We start from the raw sequence: 20,609 nt of genomic DNA on the forward strand, positions 1-20,609 counted from the left end.
TTTGCAACAAGGTGGTCCTTGTCCTGAGAAATAAATGGATGAACACTGCCAACACTGCTTCCCAGGGAGAGGTGGCAAACTAAGTAACAGAATGGAGGAAAATGAAAAGAATTCTAAGACGGGGCCCAAATACCACTTACATTTATTTTATTTTATTTTTTTATGAAACTCTTTGATCAGAAGACACATATGATTCAGTGCAGTTCCAGAAGTAACGTAATGGCAGAACTGTGGCGAGGTAAAAAGTCCAAGACAAACCTGAATCTCGACTTACTTTTATTTTACAAAAAATGTCTTGGCTAAGTGAAACATAGATCAGGAATAAATATATTATTTTCTCTTGATTCAGCAAATGTACAAAAAGTGTTCAGGCACTTGACAAAATAAAAGCTGGGTTTGACCAAAGATTTTTGGAGACACACAGAGACGGAGAGGAGGAAGAGTGGGATCTGTTCAAGTTCTGAATCAGGAGAAGGCAACACGTGGTTGTTGATCACCCAGTGGAGTTCCAATAAAAATGTGGACAGCTAAAACATGAGTACATTCCAATACTACTTTTTGACGTCTGAATCAAAAAGAGCGACAGCTTCAAGTCATGCAAGTGATGGGGTGAGTGAGAGGATGGTCCAAATAAAAGAAGGTATCCGTCGCACCTTCAGGAGTCAGGTTCCCTCTGACACTGGATGCAACTTTGAAATGTGGTTGAGTGAAGGTGAACGGACAGTGAAACAACTCAAGACTGACCACAGAAGTCTCAGCAGGACTCGCTCAAGCTCGTACTAGTGTTCGCAGCTCAGCAGGAAAGTACCGCTCCTAATCACGCAGGTCGTTAATGTTATGGTCGATGTCGTAGTTTTCACAGAACTTGCTTGTGAAGGGCAAACAGGTGAGGTGCTCCAGCCAGTACCAGTTCACCGGGTAGATATAAAACCACACTATGAGCGAGGAAAAGAGTCCGATGAAAATGACCAGCGAGACGACGATGAGCACTCGCTTCCGGTACTTGTCGAAGGTCCCGAAGGTCACGTAGGGCAAGAAGGCGAAGGACAGCAGAAGGCCGCTGAGGAAGCCAAAGAGTTGGGCGATGTTGTCCATCCAGGGAAGAAGTCCGCACATGAAGAGGAAGGCCAGGATTGCTAGCAGCTTCAGGAAGGCCTTCCATGGATTCTCCAGCATCTGCCAGCCTTGAAACAGCTCCACGAACAGGCAGGCGAGCAGCCCAAACTGAGAGCCCCCAGGACCCACCTGGAGACAGATCATTACACATGTATTAATGTTTATAAAGACACAGATACAGCACTTATGAAACAAAAAATGTAAATAACCTGAAAGGACAAAAACAGCCAAGAATTTAAAGGTGGGTGAAGGTGTTTTGGTTTCACAGCAACGTTCTCACCCACACAGAAAATGTTTAACTCGATTATGAAATCGACAAGTTTACAGATCAGAGGCTTTAGCAACAGCACATAATTCTGACCCATCAACAGGCCAGCACATAATCCAGGAGCAGAGAGTGACTCACACTTCCAGAAAAACAACAGTCTGGAGTCACACTGCGGCCTGCGGTTACGTTTGAGGGCGCGTTGTTAGTAAACAACTAACTTGAAAAATGACTGTCATGACAAAAAAAAAAACCTTTACGCAGAAGGCAGATCTCTTCAAGCAAAGTCTGGACTTTCTTTGTGAGAAACAGCGTGTGAGAGGACAGGTGAGAAGATTAGTGACGTCAGGGCTGAGTTTGGAGGCTCGACTAGTCAGAGGCAGATGGCTAATCTGTGAAGACAAGCGACTCAAACAACCCAAAACAGGAAGTGGGTGGACGCCGTCACTCCACCGACACACCCCTGGCACGCACGCCGACACGCTCTGAACAGGCTGCAGGGTCAGCTGCCATTGGCTGAGATAAGAGTGTTACGGCAGGTGCTTGTGGGAGGCTCGTGGGTGTGTGTGAGTTCATTACGACCTACATTAAAAAAAAAGGTAGGAATTACACATAGCTGTACCGAGTGGTACTTGAAGAGGGTCTTACTATCTTGCCATTGAACAGTTTCATACCTCCCTTTGTCAGTTCAAACACCAGTTGGTTTGCACTATTGTTCCAGTGTTGCAACTCTGTCATTGTTTCAGTAACATGACGACGACAGTAGATATTACCTCCACAAAAGTAGTGATCTATCAACACTAAAAAATATGTGACAGGCATAAAAGGGAAACTATTTAATATGCACAATAAAGACAACCATTCGTGTTAACCAGTGTTATAAAAGACAACTGAATGTTACTTTCTCATCCAGTTATTCTGTGGGAACTACTTTTCAAAGCTGTTTTGAGTCAGCAGTAACTCAACAGTTAAAGGCTAATCCACTTAAACTGCCTCTAAGTGGCTTGACCGCTCAGAGTCGGGTCCCGCAGGTGCCTCTCACAGTTATTCCTGGTGCGTGAGCGGCAGCGAGTTGGGCAGCTACGGGAAGAGCTGGTCGGTGGGATTTCTGTCTCTCACGTCAAGGGACGTCATTCTCGGTGCCAATACATGAGACTGATAGTACTTGAACATGAACTATATTTAGCGATAAACAATGTGCCAAAGCAGACACTAATTTTCAGGACAAAGTAAAATGACTTCTCCACCACACGTCAACTACACAGGAACTTAGCTCACCCACAACCAAAAGAACATGAATTAAGTATCGAGTATTTGAAGAAGTAGTTTAGTGTGTCAGTCACCCGGCTAAAGAACTGGAGCACAGCCATCCAAGACAGCCAGTTTATCAGATGGTGATCACATTACCACTGAAAGACCTCACCATTTCTCCAACTTTCCCAGGAAACTTCAGAACAACTGTAGCAGATTTTAAATCGATAAAGGTTGAATTACAGCTTCTACTTACTTCTGGGAGCAACACAACCCCCAATAACAAAGTCATGAGGAAAACTCTGGATGGAGTGATTGGACTTTACACACACAGGCGTGCCAGGTGAAAGTAGGTAAGCCAAACTGTTCCCTCCACAAGAGCTTAACATTTCGTTCATGCACTGGTATTTAATCGACCCCTAATGCTCACAGTTTTGCACCAAATATACCCAGCTTTAAACGCTTCAATTCAACCGGCTGGAAGGTCGACTCTTCAACTGCACTTTCCGTGTCGCTGCTTAAAAAAGGGGCAGCCAGAGAATCTCCTCTAGTAAGTGAGCTCAGCTTAAGCAGATTGAACGGAGCTGGAGGAAAACCTCGGTGTTATGAGCAGACACTGAATGCACCAGGAAAATCCTGTCTGTCAGAATCTCATGAAGAATTGCAGTGGCTTAATGATACTCAAAAGGTCTCATTGGCTCTGACACCTCGTATGATGAAACCTTCATGCAATACAAGAGAGCTTCAGCAACTGCCCACTCTTCAGGGGCTTAACAGCTCAGACCATCACACGAGCAAAAGCTATTAGATTGTCAGCAGGGCGTCACGCCGACGCGACAGAACATTCATTAGAATAGTTAAATAAAAGTGTGATGGATTCATTGAAAGACATGAAAAAGATTTTCTATCCAAAAGTGACTTTTGAAACATGGATGCTACAGGAAATTCCTGCACACACACAAATTGGGAACAGGTCACGAGTTCACATTGTATTGTAACCAAACATTTTCACTTACAACACCCCACAGAGGGCGTGTACAACCGAAGTACGACCCATCGGAATCAAGCTGACCAGAGACAAGGTGACTTGGTCATGTTTAAAACTGCTGTATGTGAAAATAAGAACAGACAAGATAAAGAAGACCGGCAGACATTTTCTGAGCTGAAGACGAATTTATCTTTGGATATATATATATAAATGACAAATCATCCGGACACCTGATCTGAAAAAAAAAATGAGTGGACCTTTATACAGAAAACCCATATAACAATTGTGAAAACTATCTGGGGAACGTAAAGAACCCACCTCAGCTCTGTAGGGCAGGATGATGGCGGAGGCCAGGTTTCCAGTGATGCCGCTGAGGAGGTAGATGATGGCGATGCGCACCCACCCCGCCAGCTTCTCCAGGTCTCTCATTACGGTCATCTGGAAGACCACAGACACAACGCACTGCAGCAGCCTACAATCACAGAAGACAGACAAAAAAAAACCGCCATGACTAGCTTGCTTACCACAAAATTGCATTTCTACACACAGTGCACAGCTTATTTGAAATCGTGGCGCTGAGGGATTTCCTGCACGTGCTTGGAATTAACGCTAATTACTTTGACTGCATTCATGCGAGTGAAACGCTCACGAGCATCGCAGCTTCATCTCTTAAGCGTTTGATAACCTGAGACCAATAAGTCATTTCAGTGCACAAGTGACTGAGCAGAACTACTGCACACGCACCAGCCAGTGGCACATGAACTATATGTTCACCCACAGCTTGTATTACCAGAGGAGACAAGGCCGCATGAGAGATGATGACGTATGCAAATCTGTTTTCAGATGGAACACTAACCTTGGAAATGTGTGCAAACAACCACGAACAATGAAGTCATTCCATCAAAACAACAAAATCCATGTACACTAACAGATTGCACACGAAAAATGTGCTGATGTGGGTGGAAATGATGGTGTGCACGAAGCATTCTTGTTTCGGCTCTTGGAAGTGAAGATGTTGATCAATGTCAAGGTTGTTGCAAGAGGCATGTTACAGGCAGATATTGTCGTGAACCACAGCGATGGGCTGAACAGCAGCAGGTGTGGTGTTCTGTTCTCTGACCAGTCACATTTTCACTTGAGAAACACTGACAGGTATCAAAGGGAATGCAGGAGGATACACCACTTCTGAAGAGGTCCAGCATCGAGACATGATGAAAACAAACTCAGGTATGTCCTGCAAGTGCATCATGCTGCCAATACAATTTGCCACATCACATCAGAGCGCAGCTTTGCCTCTGCAGCCAGTCTCAGCTGCAGCTCTGAAGAAGAGGCCGACCAGGAATACACATGGGCTGAAACAGCACATTGAGTTATTAATGTAAATAAAACACCCGTAATTTCATTGGTCTGATGCGATGAGGCTCAATATCTTGGCTGGATGAAGCTCATTTACTCATAACTATCCATAAAATCCATGTACTGCCCACAGCATTGTTTAAGCTGCAGGGTTCAGAGCATGAGAAAAAAATAGCGACTGAATACGGTAAATTAGAAAAAATGTTTATATAATAATACAAAGCAATATTGAGTAAAAACACAAAAAATGTAAGTAATAAAAAACTGATTTTTTTCTTTGGATTCATATTATTCAAAAATCACTCATTGTGTTTATTGGTAATTAAATACGTAACAATGTGATATTTGCTTAGGGCTCTGCTGGGCTCTCAGACAGATCTCAGACTCCCTCTGTTGAGACACAGCTCTTCATTAAAGGGCTGTAGGTGGAAAGCGAAAGGTTGGCGGTCGCTGCACAGGAAACCATTAACAAGACTTCATGAGCTGTGTGTGAGGAAACCAGAAAACCATAAACCATAACATTCTAAATTCTCTGTATGGCCTGGCATCTGGCGTTAAACTGTCTGAATTTGTGTCTTACCCAGCATGAAGAAACAGAGAAAGCCAAAGACGGTAGAACTGATCAGGAACTTCAGGATTGAGAAACGGTAGCAAGCCACAGACGTCGGCCAGACAGTGCACCTGCGAATGGTTAACAGCGAGATCAGACACACGCAGTGCAATGCATTCATGAAGCAAAGCCAACCTGAGAGCAGAGGGTCGCGTCCTCGTGGAAGTGTCCGTGCATGAAGGTGCAGTACTCCCTGGTTGTTATCTCACACCTTTGGGTGAAAAGCTCAAATGTAGCATCAGTATTGTAAGAGTAAAGCACACACACATCTCACCTTCCTTTGGTTCCAATGCAGCAGGGCCGTGCCTTAATTTTACAGTCCATGTGCCTGTAGCCAGTGTGTTTCCACTTCTTAGGAGAAGTACAGACCTGGAATGTCATGGTAAAGACATTATAAAAAGAGTCCCACTGTGTGTGTGTGTGTCTACAGCAGAACTCATGAACCTTACCGGCCACTGGGTGATGTCATCTGGCCATGTGTGAAGTTCTGTAGAAGCCGGTTCTTCACACAATCTGGAGCCAAATGGAAAATGTCAACCCACTCCCGCCAACAAAGAGAGGCCACACAGGTGACTCCAGAACCTACCTGGGATCTTGGTGACAGACAGAACCAGAGGACCTGATGATGCCCACATGCTCGTTGTCCCATTTCATGAAAGTGGCAAGTGTTTCCTGAGCAAGAACAAGAATGATGACTAACAGGAATGTCGCTGTGGCTATCACGAAGAAAAAAAGTTTCTCCTGAAATTGACTTCACAGACGTTGAAAGAGAAATGACAGTAAGGAGTTGAATTTAGGGGCCTACAACACCCTTGGAAAGAGAGACTTTGTACTGGCTGCCACTCTGTTCTCATCAGGTAAAAAGTGCTCATACTAAAGTTATCGCTGGGAAAATCGGCTTAACCAGAAATGTTGTCATTCGTGAATTGCGACTACTTGCATTTTAATATTTGATAAGATAGAAGGATCATGAACGCAGAAGCAGCATGATACAGCTCAACTTAAAACTGCTGAACTTTCTGACTACTCTGTTGTTCCCCGCATGAACAGAGGTCTCACTAATACAGTTTTGTTCATCGTGGCTTTTTACATTAACATTTCTGTCTTGTCCAGTATGGCCGAGTCTTGGGATCAAAGGCGTATTTAAGTGAACATGCATGTGTTATTGATTGAACTTCTGACACACAAGACAGCAACCAAAGAGCAAAGTTGCAGGTCAGGTACATACAGAACAGTCGGAGCGGAGCGTCTGCACACATCCGGAGTTGTCATTCTGAATGCAGCAGGCCGACTCTCTCTCTCGATTTTTGGCGTCTTGAATCAGTTTGACAATTTGTTGGTCCTGACGAATGCATGGAGAGAACTTGGCACCCAGGTGAATTAGGTCTTTCTAGTGGAGAGAGAAAAGGAAGCCTTAATATACTACATAGATTTTCTGATGTATGAATCACTGCAGACCAGTACTACTGTGTACTACTGTGATAAGACTGGAATACTCACTGAACTTGGGCCGATCCAGAAATTCTGCTGCTGCACATACTTGACACTCTCATAAATGCCTTTATTCTTTAGCACCTGTAGAGGGCGACAGAGTACAGAGTTGGAGGATGGCGTTACACACGATGCATGAAAGAAATATTTTACTCCACTTTGCGTGGGGAAATGTCCTCAATACTGTTCAAGGTACAAACTCACCAGCTCAGTTTTTGAATGCTGTGAAAACCCAGGAGGAGCAATGCCATACGTGCAGATGGCGAGCAGCGTGATCACAATGTGGACAAACGTAATCCAATAGGTGAAGTAGGGCCTTAAACCAAAAGTAATTGCTATAAATCACAGTACTCTTGCATACTATTGGGAAATTTGGGTTCATATTATTCAAACCTGTGGCTGCTGAAGTCATCCAACTGTTTGCGGACGTTGCTGCTCAGGCTGCGTCTGTAATGGCGGTTGAGAAAACCTCCCACGACGCCCATTCCATAGTATCGCTTGTGTTTATCGAAGGCAAAGTGTTTCACTTGGGAGGCAATACGACCGCCACGGCGAGGAAGCTTTTTCTCAGGCACTGACGTTGGCGTCTTTGGTGTCCGTGACATGTCCTTGCTGGATCACAGGAAAAAAAAAGACATTGATGGTAGTCGTGATCCTGACATGTTCGGATCATTTATACACTTGTATGTTACTTCATTCATTTGGTACTTTATCTATTGTCACAGTTGAGGCCACCAAACCCGAGACTAACACTGTTGAGACCAAGACCAGAGGATCTGGAGACTATGCCTAAGACTTCGAAGGCCAAGACTGAGATTGAGTCTTATTATTGGTCACGTCATGCCAGGTTATAAAGGACCCCAAAAGCTTTAAGATGTAAGATGTAAAAGGGTACATCTTTGGGAGCTGATGTTTGATGATTCATTTTTATGTTCTCCCTTACAGGTTTGACGGTTTCTGGTCCATCAGGTCACTTAGAGCAAAAGCAGCGGACATGGGGGGCGTCTCAAAAACATCATCTGCCATCGAGTACAACTCATCATGGACATCGACCTGTAGAGTGGAGAAAAAGAGGGTAAGAGTTCAGAGAAATATTAAAGGAGAAGGAGGATCAAACAAAGCCCGGCTCATGTTTACTTTAGATAATGCGCCAGTCAAAAACACAGACCTGATGGTGGAAAGTAGCGCTAACTCCAAGGCAAAAGCTGGGCACTGTTAGAGATTAATATTTGACTCATGTGACAGAACAGCAAACCGCTGGCAGTGTGAGAGATCCAGCATCAGAATAAGATCGCCCAGAATAAGAATAGAGTCAGATAAAGAGAGAATTTAAAAGAAAGAATTATAACCAATTCTAAAGTGGGCCGGTTGTCAATGGAGCGACGCTAAAACTAAAGCAAAGTGAAACCAGTTAGAGGACAAGTTGCCAACTGGGAGGTGAGAAACAAATTTGGGAGACACCAGAGAGGAAGCAGTGGTAGCAATGTCGGAGAACAAGGCAGAGCAGGCCGTTCCGAAGAAGTGACTCACTTACAGTCTATTTGATCCTCAGTAGTTAGAAGCTCAACATGCTGACTGACCTTACTGAAGAAGAGTGACTCAGCTGGATCTCCACCATCCACGACGTCGTCCTCCAGCCAGCTGGGCCTGGCAAAGCTTCTTCTGGGAAAACTACGACTATTGAGGGAGCCCGCCAAGCCGCTACGACCCTGACAACAAACACCGCAACATGCTGATTTAATTCACCACTTCGAAAACACTAGTCGACAGTGATCTGGATTTAGACGAGGAGGTACAGTGGGAATAAAAAAGGGACATTCAGACCAAACTCATTCACCTTCAGGATGTTTGAAGCAGCTCGGATGCTCATTCGTGCAACAGATTCCCTTTTACGGCGAGGAAAGCGGCCATGAGTCGAGCGCTGGCTGGTCACGGAGCTGAGGGAGGTGAACCCCGGCGTGACCATACCGGTGTTTGCTGTTTGTGGCGTCCTGGGGGAGCGGTTGTCCACCTCATCTTGGCAGCGGAATGCCCGTCCGCGTGCCAGGGGATCCACAATCTAGAGACCGGAGATTGTAGTGAAGGTGTGAAGGAACAAAGGTCATGCAGTAACAGCAAGAGATCATGAAACTTAACAACCACTTCATTAGCAATATAGATTTTAAGCTTAATAATATCAAAGCATGTGTCCTTCAGGATTAGAGCAACATAATACATCAATTTATGGACAAGATATTGTTGTTGATAATGTGTCTTATGTTGGGAGAGAGTATAAAAAGCAAAGAGAGAACTATCATTTTCTTTCAACACAGCATGTTCACTCATAAGGCGCTTTTTAAAAACATGGTTTTAATTTAGGCGATATCTTCAGGCAGCAAAATCACCTTGGGCATCAGGTGTGCTGCTGGTGAGTCCATGCCCGGCTCACTGCTGGTGGCAGTCTCAGGCTCTCTGTACTGGGCCTTCAGTCTGCCATAGCGCTGACTGCAGTGGCGCAAGCTCTTCCTGTGCCACACCTGCTGCTTAGTCTCGCAGCCGTCTCCAACACCAAACCACTCTGCTGTGTTTCTACGGGAAAACAAGAAAAGGTTTATTGATATAGGACGCATCCCCAACAGTCATTTGTCACCACACTGGTCTCACACCTTCAATTCAGAGCCACCATGTTCAGGACTGTAATATTAACAAGGTGACAGTATACTAATGTTTACACCCAAATGTTTACTAAATTCCTCAAAATAAGTCAGGCACCATGTTCATCTCTGTCACTGATAAAAACACCCCTCATTTCACGTGTACTTACTTCCGGATGCTTTGCGACAGGGATGTTTGTCTCCTGAACTTGGCTCTCCTCTCTCCGGCAGCGAAGCCTACATCTCCGCCTCCAGTGACGCTCTCTGACACAGAACTGGCTGCTTGACCCCCATCACTTTTTTTCAGGGACGGTCGAAGTGGCTGTCAGTCAAGAGTAAATGAAATGCAAGAATATTAATTAAAATAATAATATATAATATATAATATAATAATATATAATATATATAATAATAAAACACCTGGCTAGCTATATATATATATATATATATATATATATATATATATATATATATATATATATATATATATATATATATATATATATATATATATATATATATATAACTCAGCAGTCTTCTCATTAGCAGAAGGGATATTAATATTGAAAGACTGCCTGCACGCTAACTGACGTAATTGAATGGGAATAATTTCATTAAGCATCAAACGACAAGAATAAACAAAAATCCATTCGGCAGAAGAGACAGGAGGAGGACGAAGGATTAAATTACCCGACATTACCAGGCACAGAGTCATATTGCTGGTCTTGCAGACCTGAGTGACTCCATGAAACATGGGATGCATCACAGGGAGCAGCTCTCTTTATATTGAATTCAATATGAAGACGGGAGTTTGGTGGGCAATACATCCTCAATATGTGGCACTTATACAGACAAAGAATTGAAAAGTGGATTGAGCACATCACTAGAAAACTACAGTTTCTTGAGGTGTAGCTGGTGTTGACCAAAGTGCAAGGACAAACACGCACCACATGTAAAACCCAACTCCAATTTTGGAACAGCAATTGCACCGCGCACCATTAAACTCTGCTGAAACACAACTTCATTTGGAATGCAACAGCTGTTCTGAGCATGGGAGCTATTCGGAGGCAAATGTGGCCATAAACTTCTCGCCAACTGCTCAAAGTGCTTCTTTGACTGCTGAACAACACCTGGGCCGATACGAGGGAAAATATTCACAGCAAGACAAACGTAGTATGAAGTTCAGATTGACCTTTTATTGTTGGACATCAGGTGGGGGCATCCATCATTTGTGAGTTATTAATGTGATTCAAAAACTCACGCAGAGATGTTGCAACTAAATTTAACAATGCTTAATGCTGAGAAAGAGTTTATGAGAGAGTTTAATATTCACTGGAAACTGACTTGACATAGCCACCAAATCAAAGCAGAGCAGGCCAGAAGGAACCCAGTCGTCCTGTAATTCAGCCTCCAAGTGACGGCACGTACTGGTTGGACACGGCGAGTGCTTCAGGCCGACTCCAGATTCAAGAAGCAGATGCATCTACAGCGTATTAATGTTTTGGCCACACTGCTGTCCCGTACTTAACAGTGGCTGGTTGGCCTATATAGATGCACGTTCCTTTCAACTTCTCATCGGCGACACATTAAAGTTTGAAAGTTCATCTCTGTGCTTTCTTCTCAACAACCCCTCACTTCAATCTTAGCAAACACAGTCTCATGCCATGGTGGAAGATCACTTAATATTAAAATATAGAAGTGTCTCATGTGCTATGTTCCTGCTTATGCGTACAGTATGTAGAAGGGTCTTGATGTGTTTGGCACATCTCTGCCTCGAAGCAAAATATTTGCTGTTGACACTCCAGAAAGGCTCAGACTACTGCGTACCTGTTTGGCAGCCATGATCTCCTCAGGTGTAGGGATAGCTATGACAAGGCTGGCAGGTTTCTTGCTCTTCAGACGGCTATCTGATTGGACCTTCTGTGTAGGTGGTTCCCCTCCCTCCTCGGATGACATCCTGACACAGCGCTGCAGAGAAAAATCAACATTCATTCAGAGAGACAGGCATGAGCTGGATACGTAGGTAGACCAATCAGATCTTTCTTAACAGAGCTGAAACACAACACAATTATATGAAAACTCCAGCTTCTTGCTTGGTCAAGATAGCGGCAAGATTATTCAACGCTTTCACAAGAAGAAGAAGAAATCACTACAGACAGGAACTTCCGGTAATGTGAGACAATGGTGTTGCCAGGTGGTGGTCATCTATCAGACAGTTACATTGAAAAACGTGGTAGCACTTGTGGTGGGGAATACATACACACCAAATTATCGCTATGAAAAAAGACAGGAGAAAGCATCACATCATTCAAGGATGAAGGTAGCACCCAAACAAGAGGTCAGTCACCTCAACCGGGTTCCTAAGATTGTGTTTACCCCATCCCTGAATGGAAACGTAGGCTTGAAATAACATTATTCTCCATTGCTTATTCTCAAGGAGTGACGCCGCAGCACACAGATGAGCCTTTTGGAGACAGGCTGTGTAACAAGGAGGCACTTATTGAACAAACACCCACGATTGGGTGTGGGCGTCCGTTTACAACACACTTGCATCCGTTGAGGAAGCAGCAAGCCAGAAGACATTTCCTGAGGTAAGCTAAGTGACAGGTTGAGAAGCTCTCCCCTCTATTTTTCCCCCCTGACCCCACTATCTGGAGGAGACCCTGAGTGAACTTTTGGAAGCATCTCAAAGTCCATAGGATTTCTTGGCAAAACTGGAACCAGCAAGCACCTGCCATACATATGGCAGACTTTATTTATTCTTTTAATGAATGTATTTTTGTAACCAAGTGGATTAAACTACTATCTGGGTAAGAATCTGGGGAGGTCAACACAATTGGGGGATAGAGCAACACTGCAGACGGCCTAGAATGATCCATTGAATCATACTGATCCACTGAATAAAGGTAAAGACATTTGAAAATCAATGTTGGTCAAGGTCTTCAGACCACAAACGAAAAAGTGCTGCCCGAGTGCTGGTGTGTAGCAGATGACATCACAGTGGCGAGATCAATAACAACATGTGTCCTCCCAGGTGGTCAGTAGTCGATATGAATCAATACTGGACGTGATATAAATCATCCTTCGGTTTCAAACCACTAAGCGAAATGCATATTCTGTACATTTTTTTAAGTGAATTTATACATTTATCATATTTTTTTTACACTATTTTTAACACGAGTTGGTAAAGAGGTAGAGGTGAAACTTTTTTTTAAATTTAATGAAAAATGCCTTATTGGAGTGGAAGGATAATATTCAAAGTATGCTTAAGTTCAACAAATACAGCTTTGATCAACAATTGTCAAGAGAGGCAGATTTAGTTTACTGTGAGGAAAAACAGATAAAAATCAGGGGGCAACAAAAAAAACATCACGTTGCTTGATGCTGAATCAGTGGAAAAAGGCAAAACACCAGTAAAAAGGAATACAATTCCTTTGTATATTTGGATGCCTTTACTTATATAAATGGATGTTGTTTGCTGCAAACAATGTGGTTAATTTACACTTGATAATTCTGCATGAATATAAAAACCTTTTTAAATTCTGAAACATCATACTTTCAACAAAAAATGATGCAGTCTTCCCCAGCCCACTGCCATATCCAGCCTCAACACAAAAAATAATGCAATAAAGACGAAAAAATGTGTGTACACAAAATGTAAACAAAACTTTCTTTTCATTATTTGTATTTATATGTACGGGTGTAACTGAGCTGCTGTTTATGTTTCTCATTCTACTCAGTTGTTTTAGTACGATGCCAATAAGTTCATTGTATTTTATTATAAATGAAATAAGCATTTGGAGGTGTTAGTAATATTACACTGAAATAATAACAGTTTGATTTTTTGTGCTGAGCCAGCTAGAAGTGAACTAGTGAATTGACCGACGTTTACAGTTTACAGATACAGAGAGAATTTTATGACCAAGGTTGTTTACTCCTGTCGTCACTAATGGGAGCCAGCAAAACAGTCTATTCTTGGTGCCGAGAATGTGTCACTGCATGAAGTATTTCTGATGACAGTAAGGAAGTGCAGGAACACAGATCACCCTAATGACACAATCTCCAGCCAACACACCCATTCTGGAATGATAGTCTTGAAAGCTCTGATGCAGTCCACTGCGGTGGATAAAAATCAATGCTAAGCCTTTGGTGTATGTGTGTCAAGAATGGCGGCTGCAAGGAAACCTGACACCGGCAGCCAACAACCTAGTTTCCACCACACAGCTCCATATATTTTCTATCTGTCTCGGACGCTCTCCACCACCACTAACTGTTTTGCTCAGAACTACCCTCAGTCTGCTAGATTTCCCATGCAAAAAGACATTTCCAACGCAGTCCCCAGAGGTTTGAGGTTTTGAAACAAATAGGAGGGAGGGAGGGGGGCGCTGGAACCCACCCATTTTGGTAATGAATCTGTAAAGCTTTTATCTAATGGACAGAGAGCTCCAGAGCTGGAAAGATATCCTTTGACCACCGTCCACTTTGCTGTCTCTCAGAATGAATGTGGACTGATGGCAAATCTTGCATAAAGCATCCTGTAAAGGCACGGTTTGCCATGCAATGATGAGACCATGGCACCATTGATAAATACCATGACTAACTATTGAAGTGTAAAAATAGAAATCACAGTGCAGCTTTGACTTCAAGACTTGTCAACAAGCAGTCTAAGTATTAGTTAAAATTAAAATAAGAGAAAAGAACGAAGCACTGAAGCACATGGAAAAAACTTCCCCCCGCCCCCAAAACTCTGACACGCAGACCTTCTATTTCTTTCCACATCTTTTTATCTCACTACAAAACTGAACATAGAGTGTGAATATTCATCTTCAGAATCCGCTCTCCATTATTGTACACTCAAAATCATACAATCCCAATCTCCTCAACGCTTCTCAAACTCAGTGTAATCCAAAACTTTGATATGCAAAAGCCCTTGAATGTTGCATGCATTTATGTGTCCACCATCCACTTCGTATGGAGTAGCAACTACATCAAATGTATGAAGTCAAGAATGTGCCACTTCACAAAAGTTCTATAAAGTTTGGTGTCCATTTATTGATAAAGTCAAGTCTTTGAATTGGCAAAACAGTGGATCTATCTTATTTTATCATTATGAGTATAATTATGTATTTACTAACTTGTAATTATTATTATTTGAATAATTTTATTTATTAATGATTATTATTTTTGGTTTTTGTGCTTGGTCCTGGGGTGGGTGGGAGAATGGACGCGGGGAGGAGTTATTGTTTTTGTGTATAATTGTATTGTCGTCGTTTGTTGTGTCGAAAAAAATGAAAAATGAAAAAGTTTGAATTGTCAAATCAAGCGAAGGTAATGTCATTGTTGCAGCAGATTGGATGACAACACAAACAGCCGTAGTTAAACTGATGAATCACTCATGTGGTTAGAAAAAGTAGCTCATGAGAAATCGATGCATCATTGTTTATTGTCAAGACATTCACCCAACAGCAATGGAGGCTAAAAATAAGTAACGTGAAATGTGTCAAGAGCACGATGGATAGATATAATGTAAATATTACATATTTCATTACAGGGTCCAGCACAGTGCATCTGAGATTTAGTATTTGGGGCATTAAAAGAACACGACTAAGCCATGCAATACACGCTTTTGACAGTATTATTGCACAGGATGATCTGGTTCTAAAGAAACTGAAAATTTCTACTATTCCACATGGAAAAATAGGCCACAGTTTTACACTTAATTGGGTCAAACAAGATAACAATGCACAGTAACAACTCTCAATGACCCACGTGGACAGTGGCCGGGGCGCTCATGTCTCCCCAGAGAACATGTGACCATGGTTCCTGCGCAGCTGGGCCTCATCTTGTTTGGCTGTTTGTGTCTTCTCCCAGTGGATGACTGCTCATTACGGCTTTCTACTTGGTTAACAAACAGAGATTTCCATTTCAAGCCTTCCTGACCAACTGAAAGATGGCGGTGTAAACATTCAGCACAGCCCGACACAACCTCTCACTTCAAATGTGATCGCTGAACCGCCAGACACAGTTATCTGAAATTACAAGCCATGGAAGACCAGAGTGTTTGGTTTCAGTCCAATCCTGCGTAGGGGTTGGCAAAAAAACCTCCTCCACAGCAGCGTTGTGTATTATCATCTGAGTTATTTCACAGTCTCAAACACCCAACCAAAGCATCAAAAAGCTTCTGCTGCAGTAAAACTCATCGACAAATAGATTTGAATGCACCATCCTCTGTAATCCAGGTCTACAGTCACTGGCTTGATCTACAAACATGTCCAACTGTTTCACCAGCATATCAGAGAGACTCCGGTCTGTGAATTTAAAAATAGTAAAACAAGTAAACCGACAGAAACTGACCATGGAGTCCATCAAAAAAAGCACTTCCTCTTTGCACAGTCGCACACATGAGAAAAATAGCAGTACTCAAGTCAGAGAAACAACTTCAGTCAGCATGAGAGGGGGCGTCCATTCAGGGTCTGAAAGGGATGTCCCTCACAGTGTTCAACTTTCCTTACCAAGGTCTAAGGATATTAGTAAGTGAGTCAGTCGCACACATCAAGTGGACATTGCAATTTCAATTCCTTGGGTCATATAACTACTCCCACAACTTTATTTAAGTTTGTAAGTGCTGGGTCGCTTAAAGCATTACTCCGTTTTAGATCCTTACGAAGACACTAGCAGACATCGATGAGAGAGGGATGCATGAGGGAAGAGCATGTTTCATCAGAAACAGCAACACCATGATCATGAGAACAAAGTCACTATAGTTGAAGATCAAACCACTGGAAGTGAAACACTGAAGTGATGTCACAGAAGTCACACCAGAAAAACGATAGAATAGCGGTTATCCTGCCCCCAGATTAACCTTAGACCATGACCCCAGTTCCATAAATGGATGAATGTCAGCACCCATCTGACACTTCCCCCGACACTGTGACCAACACCTTGTGACCAGCTGGATTTCTGCAACAGCCGTGATGCAGCAGTGCACCTTAAGTTTGAGCAATGCTTCACTTCCTCCACGCGCTTTCGTAATCACGCCATTCACTGCCATCAACCACAGATGCCACGGAATTTGTGACGTACCGAAGCAGCGTAATTCAGTCAACATTTTTATAGATCCGTTTGCCTTCTGACAAAACCTTGACCTTATAACCTGTTTGTTCTGCTTCCATCAACAGCTGTGCAATGGAACATAGAGGTAGAAGCTTTGATTGTTTTTTTTTCTTTTTTATTCACACAATTCTATCTATTCTATCAATCACTCTATCACCAGGAAGTGCGAAAGTGTGGCCAGGTTTCAGTGAAGTCGGTCAACGTCTTGTTCGCGCACAACTGCCTCCAAAGACGTAGATTTTCTCACGGTTCTCTGCACGCTCAGACTTGCACAGCACTTTTCTGCTTCATTCCATGGCAACGCCACAGTCACACTTCTTCTTAGTCACATTCTAGCAAGACGTCTCGTCTACTGTCAAATAAAACCAGACATTTCACAATGTTATCTGCTATTGATGAGTGAATAAATGTTGCTTTAGCTTTTGATGTGCACAGATATGTGGGAGAGAAGCCTGGATGGGGAGATTTCCGTCAGCTGGTGCTGCTTTGCTGTTAGCGTGGAACCAAGCAGACAGTCTGCTCTCACTCCACTGCACTGCCAGACAGAGTACAATCAGACATTTGTAGTTTTTGGATGCCACGCACTAGACAATTCCATTTTCTTTAGCGAGCAGGGCTCAAATACAAATTAGACTTTGTACAATCGTGACATTTTAAAAAGAGTTGGCACAGACCTCTATGATGCATTCTTTCCCAGCATCATGCACATGCTCTGAAGTCTCAAGAGGCAAAAGGGGAAAATACAAGTGCATATAAGGGAAATGAAAGTTTTTTTTACTCCCATTTTCAGGGTTTTCACTCATGTCTGGGTTTTCCCTTCCCTTGATGCTTCAGTTGCAAAGGAAACTAAAGTAAGTGGGCCACTGTTCTTGTGCCATTGATAGGATCAGGGAGAGCTACTCCTCCACTACCTCAGCACTGTGTGCATGTATCGTCCGTCCTGGTAAATAAAGCAGTTGAGTTGACTCTTATGCTTCACATTTCATTATCTCGATCAGGTGTTTATGTGGACTGGCACTGAACAATGATACCTACAAACCTTTCTGTGTAAGGTGTTACATTTCTCTCAACTGGGTCAAACTAAAATCATTTTGGTGGCTTTAAATGTGTATATATATGGCTTAAAATTCAATTTAATGTGAATTTAAATTTCTCCAAAAACTACCTTAAGTTCACTGCAAGGGCAAGTTAAAGCTAAAACTTTTAGAGATCAACCTGGATTAATAGCACTTTAAATTTAATTTGCAGGGAGGATTTTTCATGGCACCATCACTTGCAAGGGTCACCAAAACATCCATGATGAAGGGCACTACATGAGACGGCAATGGAGGGAAAGTTTAACAACACTTCAGGATAAAAACACAGAAGTCATTGTTCAGTGCACTTCAAGCAGCAAACCGTTGGCCCGTCACTGCACTGCACTTCCACCCTGATGTTGTACAACTTGATTTGAGTAGTATTATTTGTGTACTTCGAGGCACTGCCATTCCTTTTAACCTTTAGTTGACGTCAGTCAACTTTTTTACACTTCTATATTCTGTGTTCAGGAATGGCTTCAACTTTTCAAATCTCTAGCATAAAGGAGTTTGACAGCCCTGCGACCCAGTACTTTCTCAATGTACAATTGTCAGTTGTCAAAGTATTTAATTTGTAAAAAAAAAAAAAAAATGTAATGATAGCGGCCCTTCAGTCGAGCAAATGTTTCCCCTAAGAACAGTAACAAGTGGCACTGTCCAATTCCCATGTCGCAGTTCCAAGTGGCTGTTTTTTTTTTTCATTTTGTTAGCGAACAAACAGTGTGAAGAGCATCACTGAAGACACTAGGAGATGTGTTGAAGTAGCTGTTGTGTAGTTTGTGGTACCTAAATGTGAATATCATCACCACACACTTGGGAGAAAAAAAAACAGATTGGTGAAACAGGTGTAATCATTCAGCTCTTCCAAAGATGACACACACAGGAAAATAGTCCCTCAGTGTGGGGTTATCAGGGGTAAGTGAGGTTCACCTGATGCACTTTGTTTCTCACTAAACTGGTCCTGATGGAATGATTTCCAAGCGCGTGCTGCAATGCAGTGAAAAGTGCTACATAAAACATGAAGCCATGCTCAACGAAACTTTGCTGTAACTTATGTACTCAGCTTTACTGTCAAATGATTCCATCGGTATCGCCAAGTGGGTCGTCACTTTTATTTATTTATTCTGACAGACTGCACTCTGGATAAACCTTAATGATAGAGGGGTTATGAAAAAATAAAGTTTACTAAACGTGAAAACATGTTTAAAGCAACCTCCTCTGACTGGACAGTTTACAGACATCCATGTAAGCTTTCTCTGAAATTGGTTATTTATACATGTATTTAAGGTCAGATATTCGGTGGCACGTCATTCTACGTGTCAGCCACGATCACATAAACGTGTAAAACTAATGTTCACCGCTCACTTTTAATGCATTTCGGAGTCAGGACCGAACAGTTGATGGTCCACATTTGACACGAAACTCCAACTGAAAATCTGTATCTTCTTCACAAAACTGGTGTTTACAAACTCGCGTCGGTTCCTAAAACCCCAAGAGGGAACGGTTGCCGCTTTAAATGAATTTCTCAGCGATCGGGGACTAAAACGAACTTCACATGTGTCTTTTAATGACGGTGTGGGGTGGAATCAAACAGTGCGCTCGACCGCTTGAGCCCCAGGGATGAAGCAACAAAGGGCTTGCTGAGACTCGCGCCGGTCCTCTCAGCGAACGTGCGGTTCACTGTTACCAGCTACGCTAACCTACTGAATTCAACTTCTCAGGCAATTTTCAAACACCTTCACGCCTATTGAGCTGAATCCAAGCAACGCGTCTGTTTACAATTCTACTGAATGGACACGTTGGGACAAAAAACAGCGCTAATAAACTTCCGAGTCAGACGCTAATTCAACTCACCTGCGAGAAGAGAAGCGCAGCTCGTCATACATCAGAGAGAAATCCTGCTCCCACACACACGCATTCTGTTGACGGCTACTGGGTTCGTCGGTCCGAGACCACTTCCCTCTTTCTCTCCTTGAACATCCTCCAGCTCCAGGAGAAGCGGGGGCGGAGCTTACGACTCTTCCTACCCGCCCAAAGGTCTCGCTGGACCGCGTCCAACCCGCCCTGCACTGGAGGGTGTCGAGTTCCCAACACTTCACCTGGGTATTTTCTCTACATTGTTCATCTTTCTCTCTCTCTGAGAGAGAGAGATATATATCTTTTTTTTAATGGAAAAAATATATACTGTATATGGAAAAAAATGGGCAAATCGCAGTCCGGATTGAATTCTCAATAAAACCGTTCTCCTTACTTTTTCGGTAGATTTCTTTAAATGTGTAATGTTAATTTTAGCTGTGCTTTTGTCCCTCAAAATAAATAGAAATAAATATTAGCCTTTTTAAAATCGCATTTACATATTTAACCCCGAGTTTTGGTTCCAAGATATTGACCACTTATTTTTTTCCATTATTTATATTGATAATCTTTCTATAAAATCAAATATATTATCCAAAACTCTATTTATGTCATGCTGTAACTGCACTCCTCTTGGACCCCTGCATTCTTTCTTAATTTAAAAAAATATATAATTTAAGTCACAAGATTCTGTCCTTCAGTGTTTTTGGCTTGATGGCCCCTATCGTGAATGTGGCCCCTTAGGAAACTAAAGTGCCCACCTTTGCTCTGGAGAAACAATGCATGTAACAAGTGAAGAGAAGCAAAGTCAGGGTTTTTGCCTATAACATGACACTGATTCATGACATCACTTGAG

At 42.7% G+C, this 20,609-nt stretch overlaps 1 protein-coding gene across 1 annotated transcript; it reads right to left on the reverse strand.

Moving 5' to 3' along the window:
* Window positions 1–259: 259 nt before the first annotated feature.
* On the reverse strand, window positions 260–19,884 carry LOC128753780 (inactive rhomboid protein 2-like). The gene is made up of 18 exons (XM_053855851.1): window positions 19,754–19,884; window positions 11,538–11,678; window positions 9,881–10,032; window positions 9,462–9,645; window positions 8,915–9,136; window positions 8,658–8,786; window positions 8,021–8,130; window positions 7,471–7,689; window positions 7,282–7,393; window positions 7,087–7,161; window positions 6,815–6,976; window positions 6,173–6,258; window positions 6,036–6,099; window positions 5,861–5,955; window positions 5,722–5,797; window positions 5,557–5,657; window positions 3,939–4,092; window positions 260–1,245 (listed from the first exon to the last, which is right to left on the reverse strand). Exons 2-18 carry the CDS (start codon window positions 11,664–11,666, stop codon window positions 814–816), a joined length of 2,502 nt encoding a protein of 833 aa, XP_053711826.1. The 5' UTR covers window positions 11,667–11,678; window positions 19,754–19,884; the 3' UTR covers window positions 260–813.
* Between the last annotated feature and the right edge of the window lie 725 nt (window positions 19,885–20,609).

The sequence above is a fragment of the Synchiropus splendidus genome, chromosome 2, assembly GCF_027744825.2.
Source record: "Synchiropus splendidus isolate RoL2022-P1 chromosome 2, RoL_Sspl_1.0, whole genome shotgun sequence".
Taxonomy (NCBI): Eukaryota; Metazoa; Chordata; class Actinopteri; order Syngnathiformes; family Callionymidae; genus Synchiropus; species Synchiropus splendidus.

Bases quoted from the DNA above. Each gene is read 5' to 3' on its own strand.
- LOC128753780 (XM_053855851.1), bottom strand. From the start codon at position 11,666: ATGTCATCCGAGGAGGGAGGGGAACCACCTACACAGAAGGTCCAATCA. The intron at 7,394-7,470 runs GTTTGAATAATA...TTTTGGTTTAAG, and splicing joins GATGACTTCAGCAGCCACAG to GCCCTACTTCACCTATTGGA. The intron at 5,658-5,721 runs GTTGGCTTTGCT...AACCATTCGCAG, and splicing joins ACGCGACCCTCTGCTCTCAG to GTGCACTGTCTGGCCGACGT.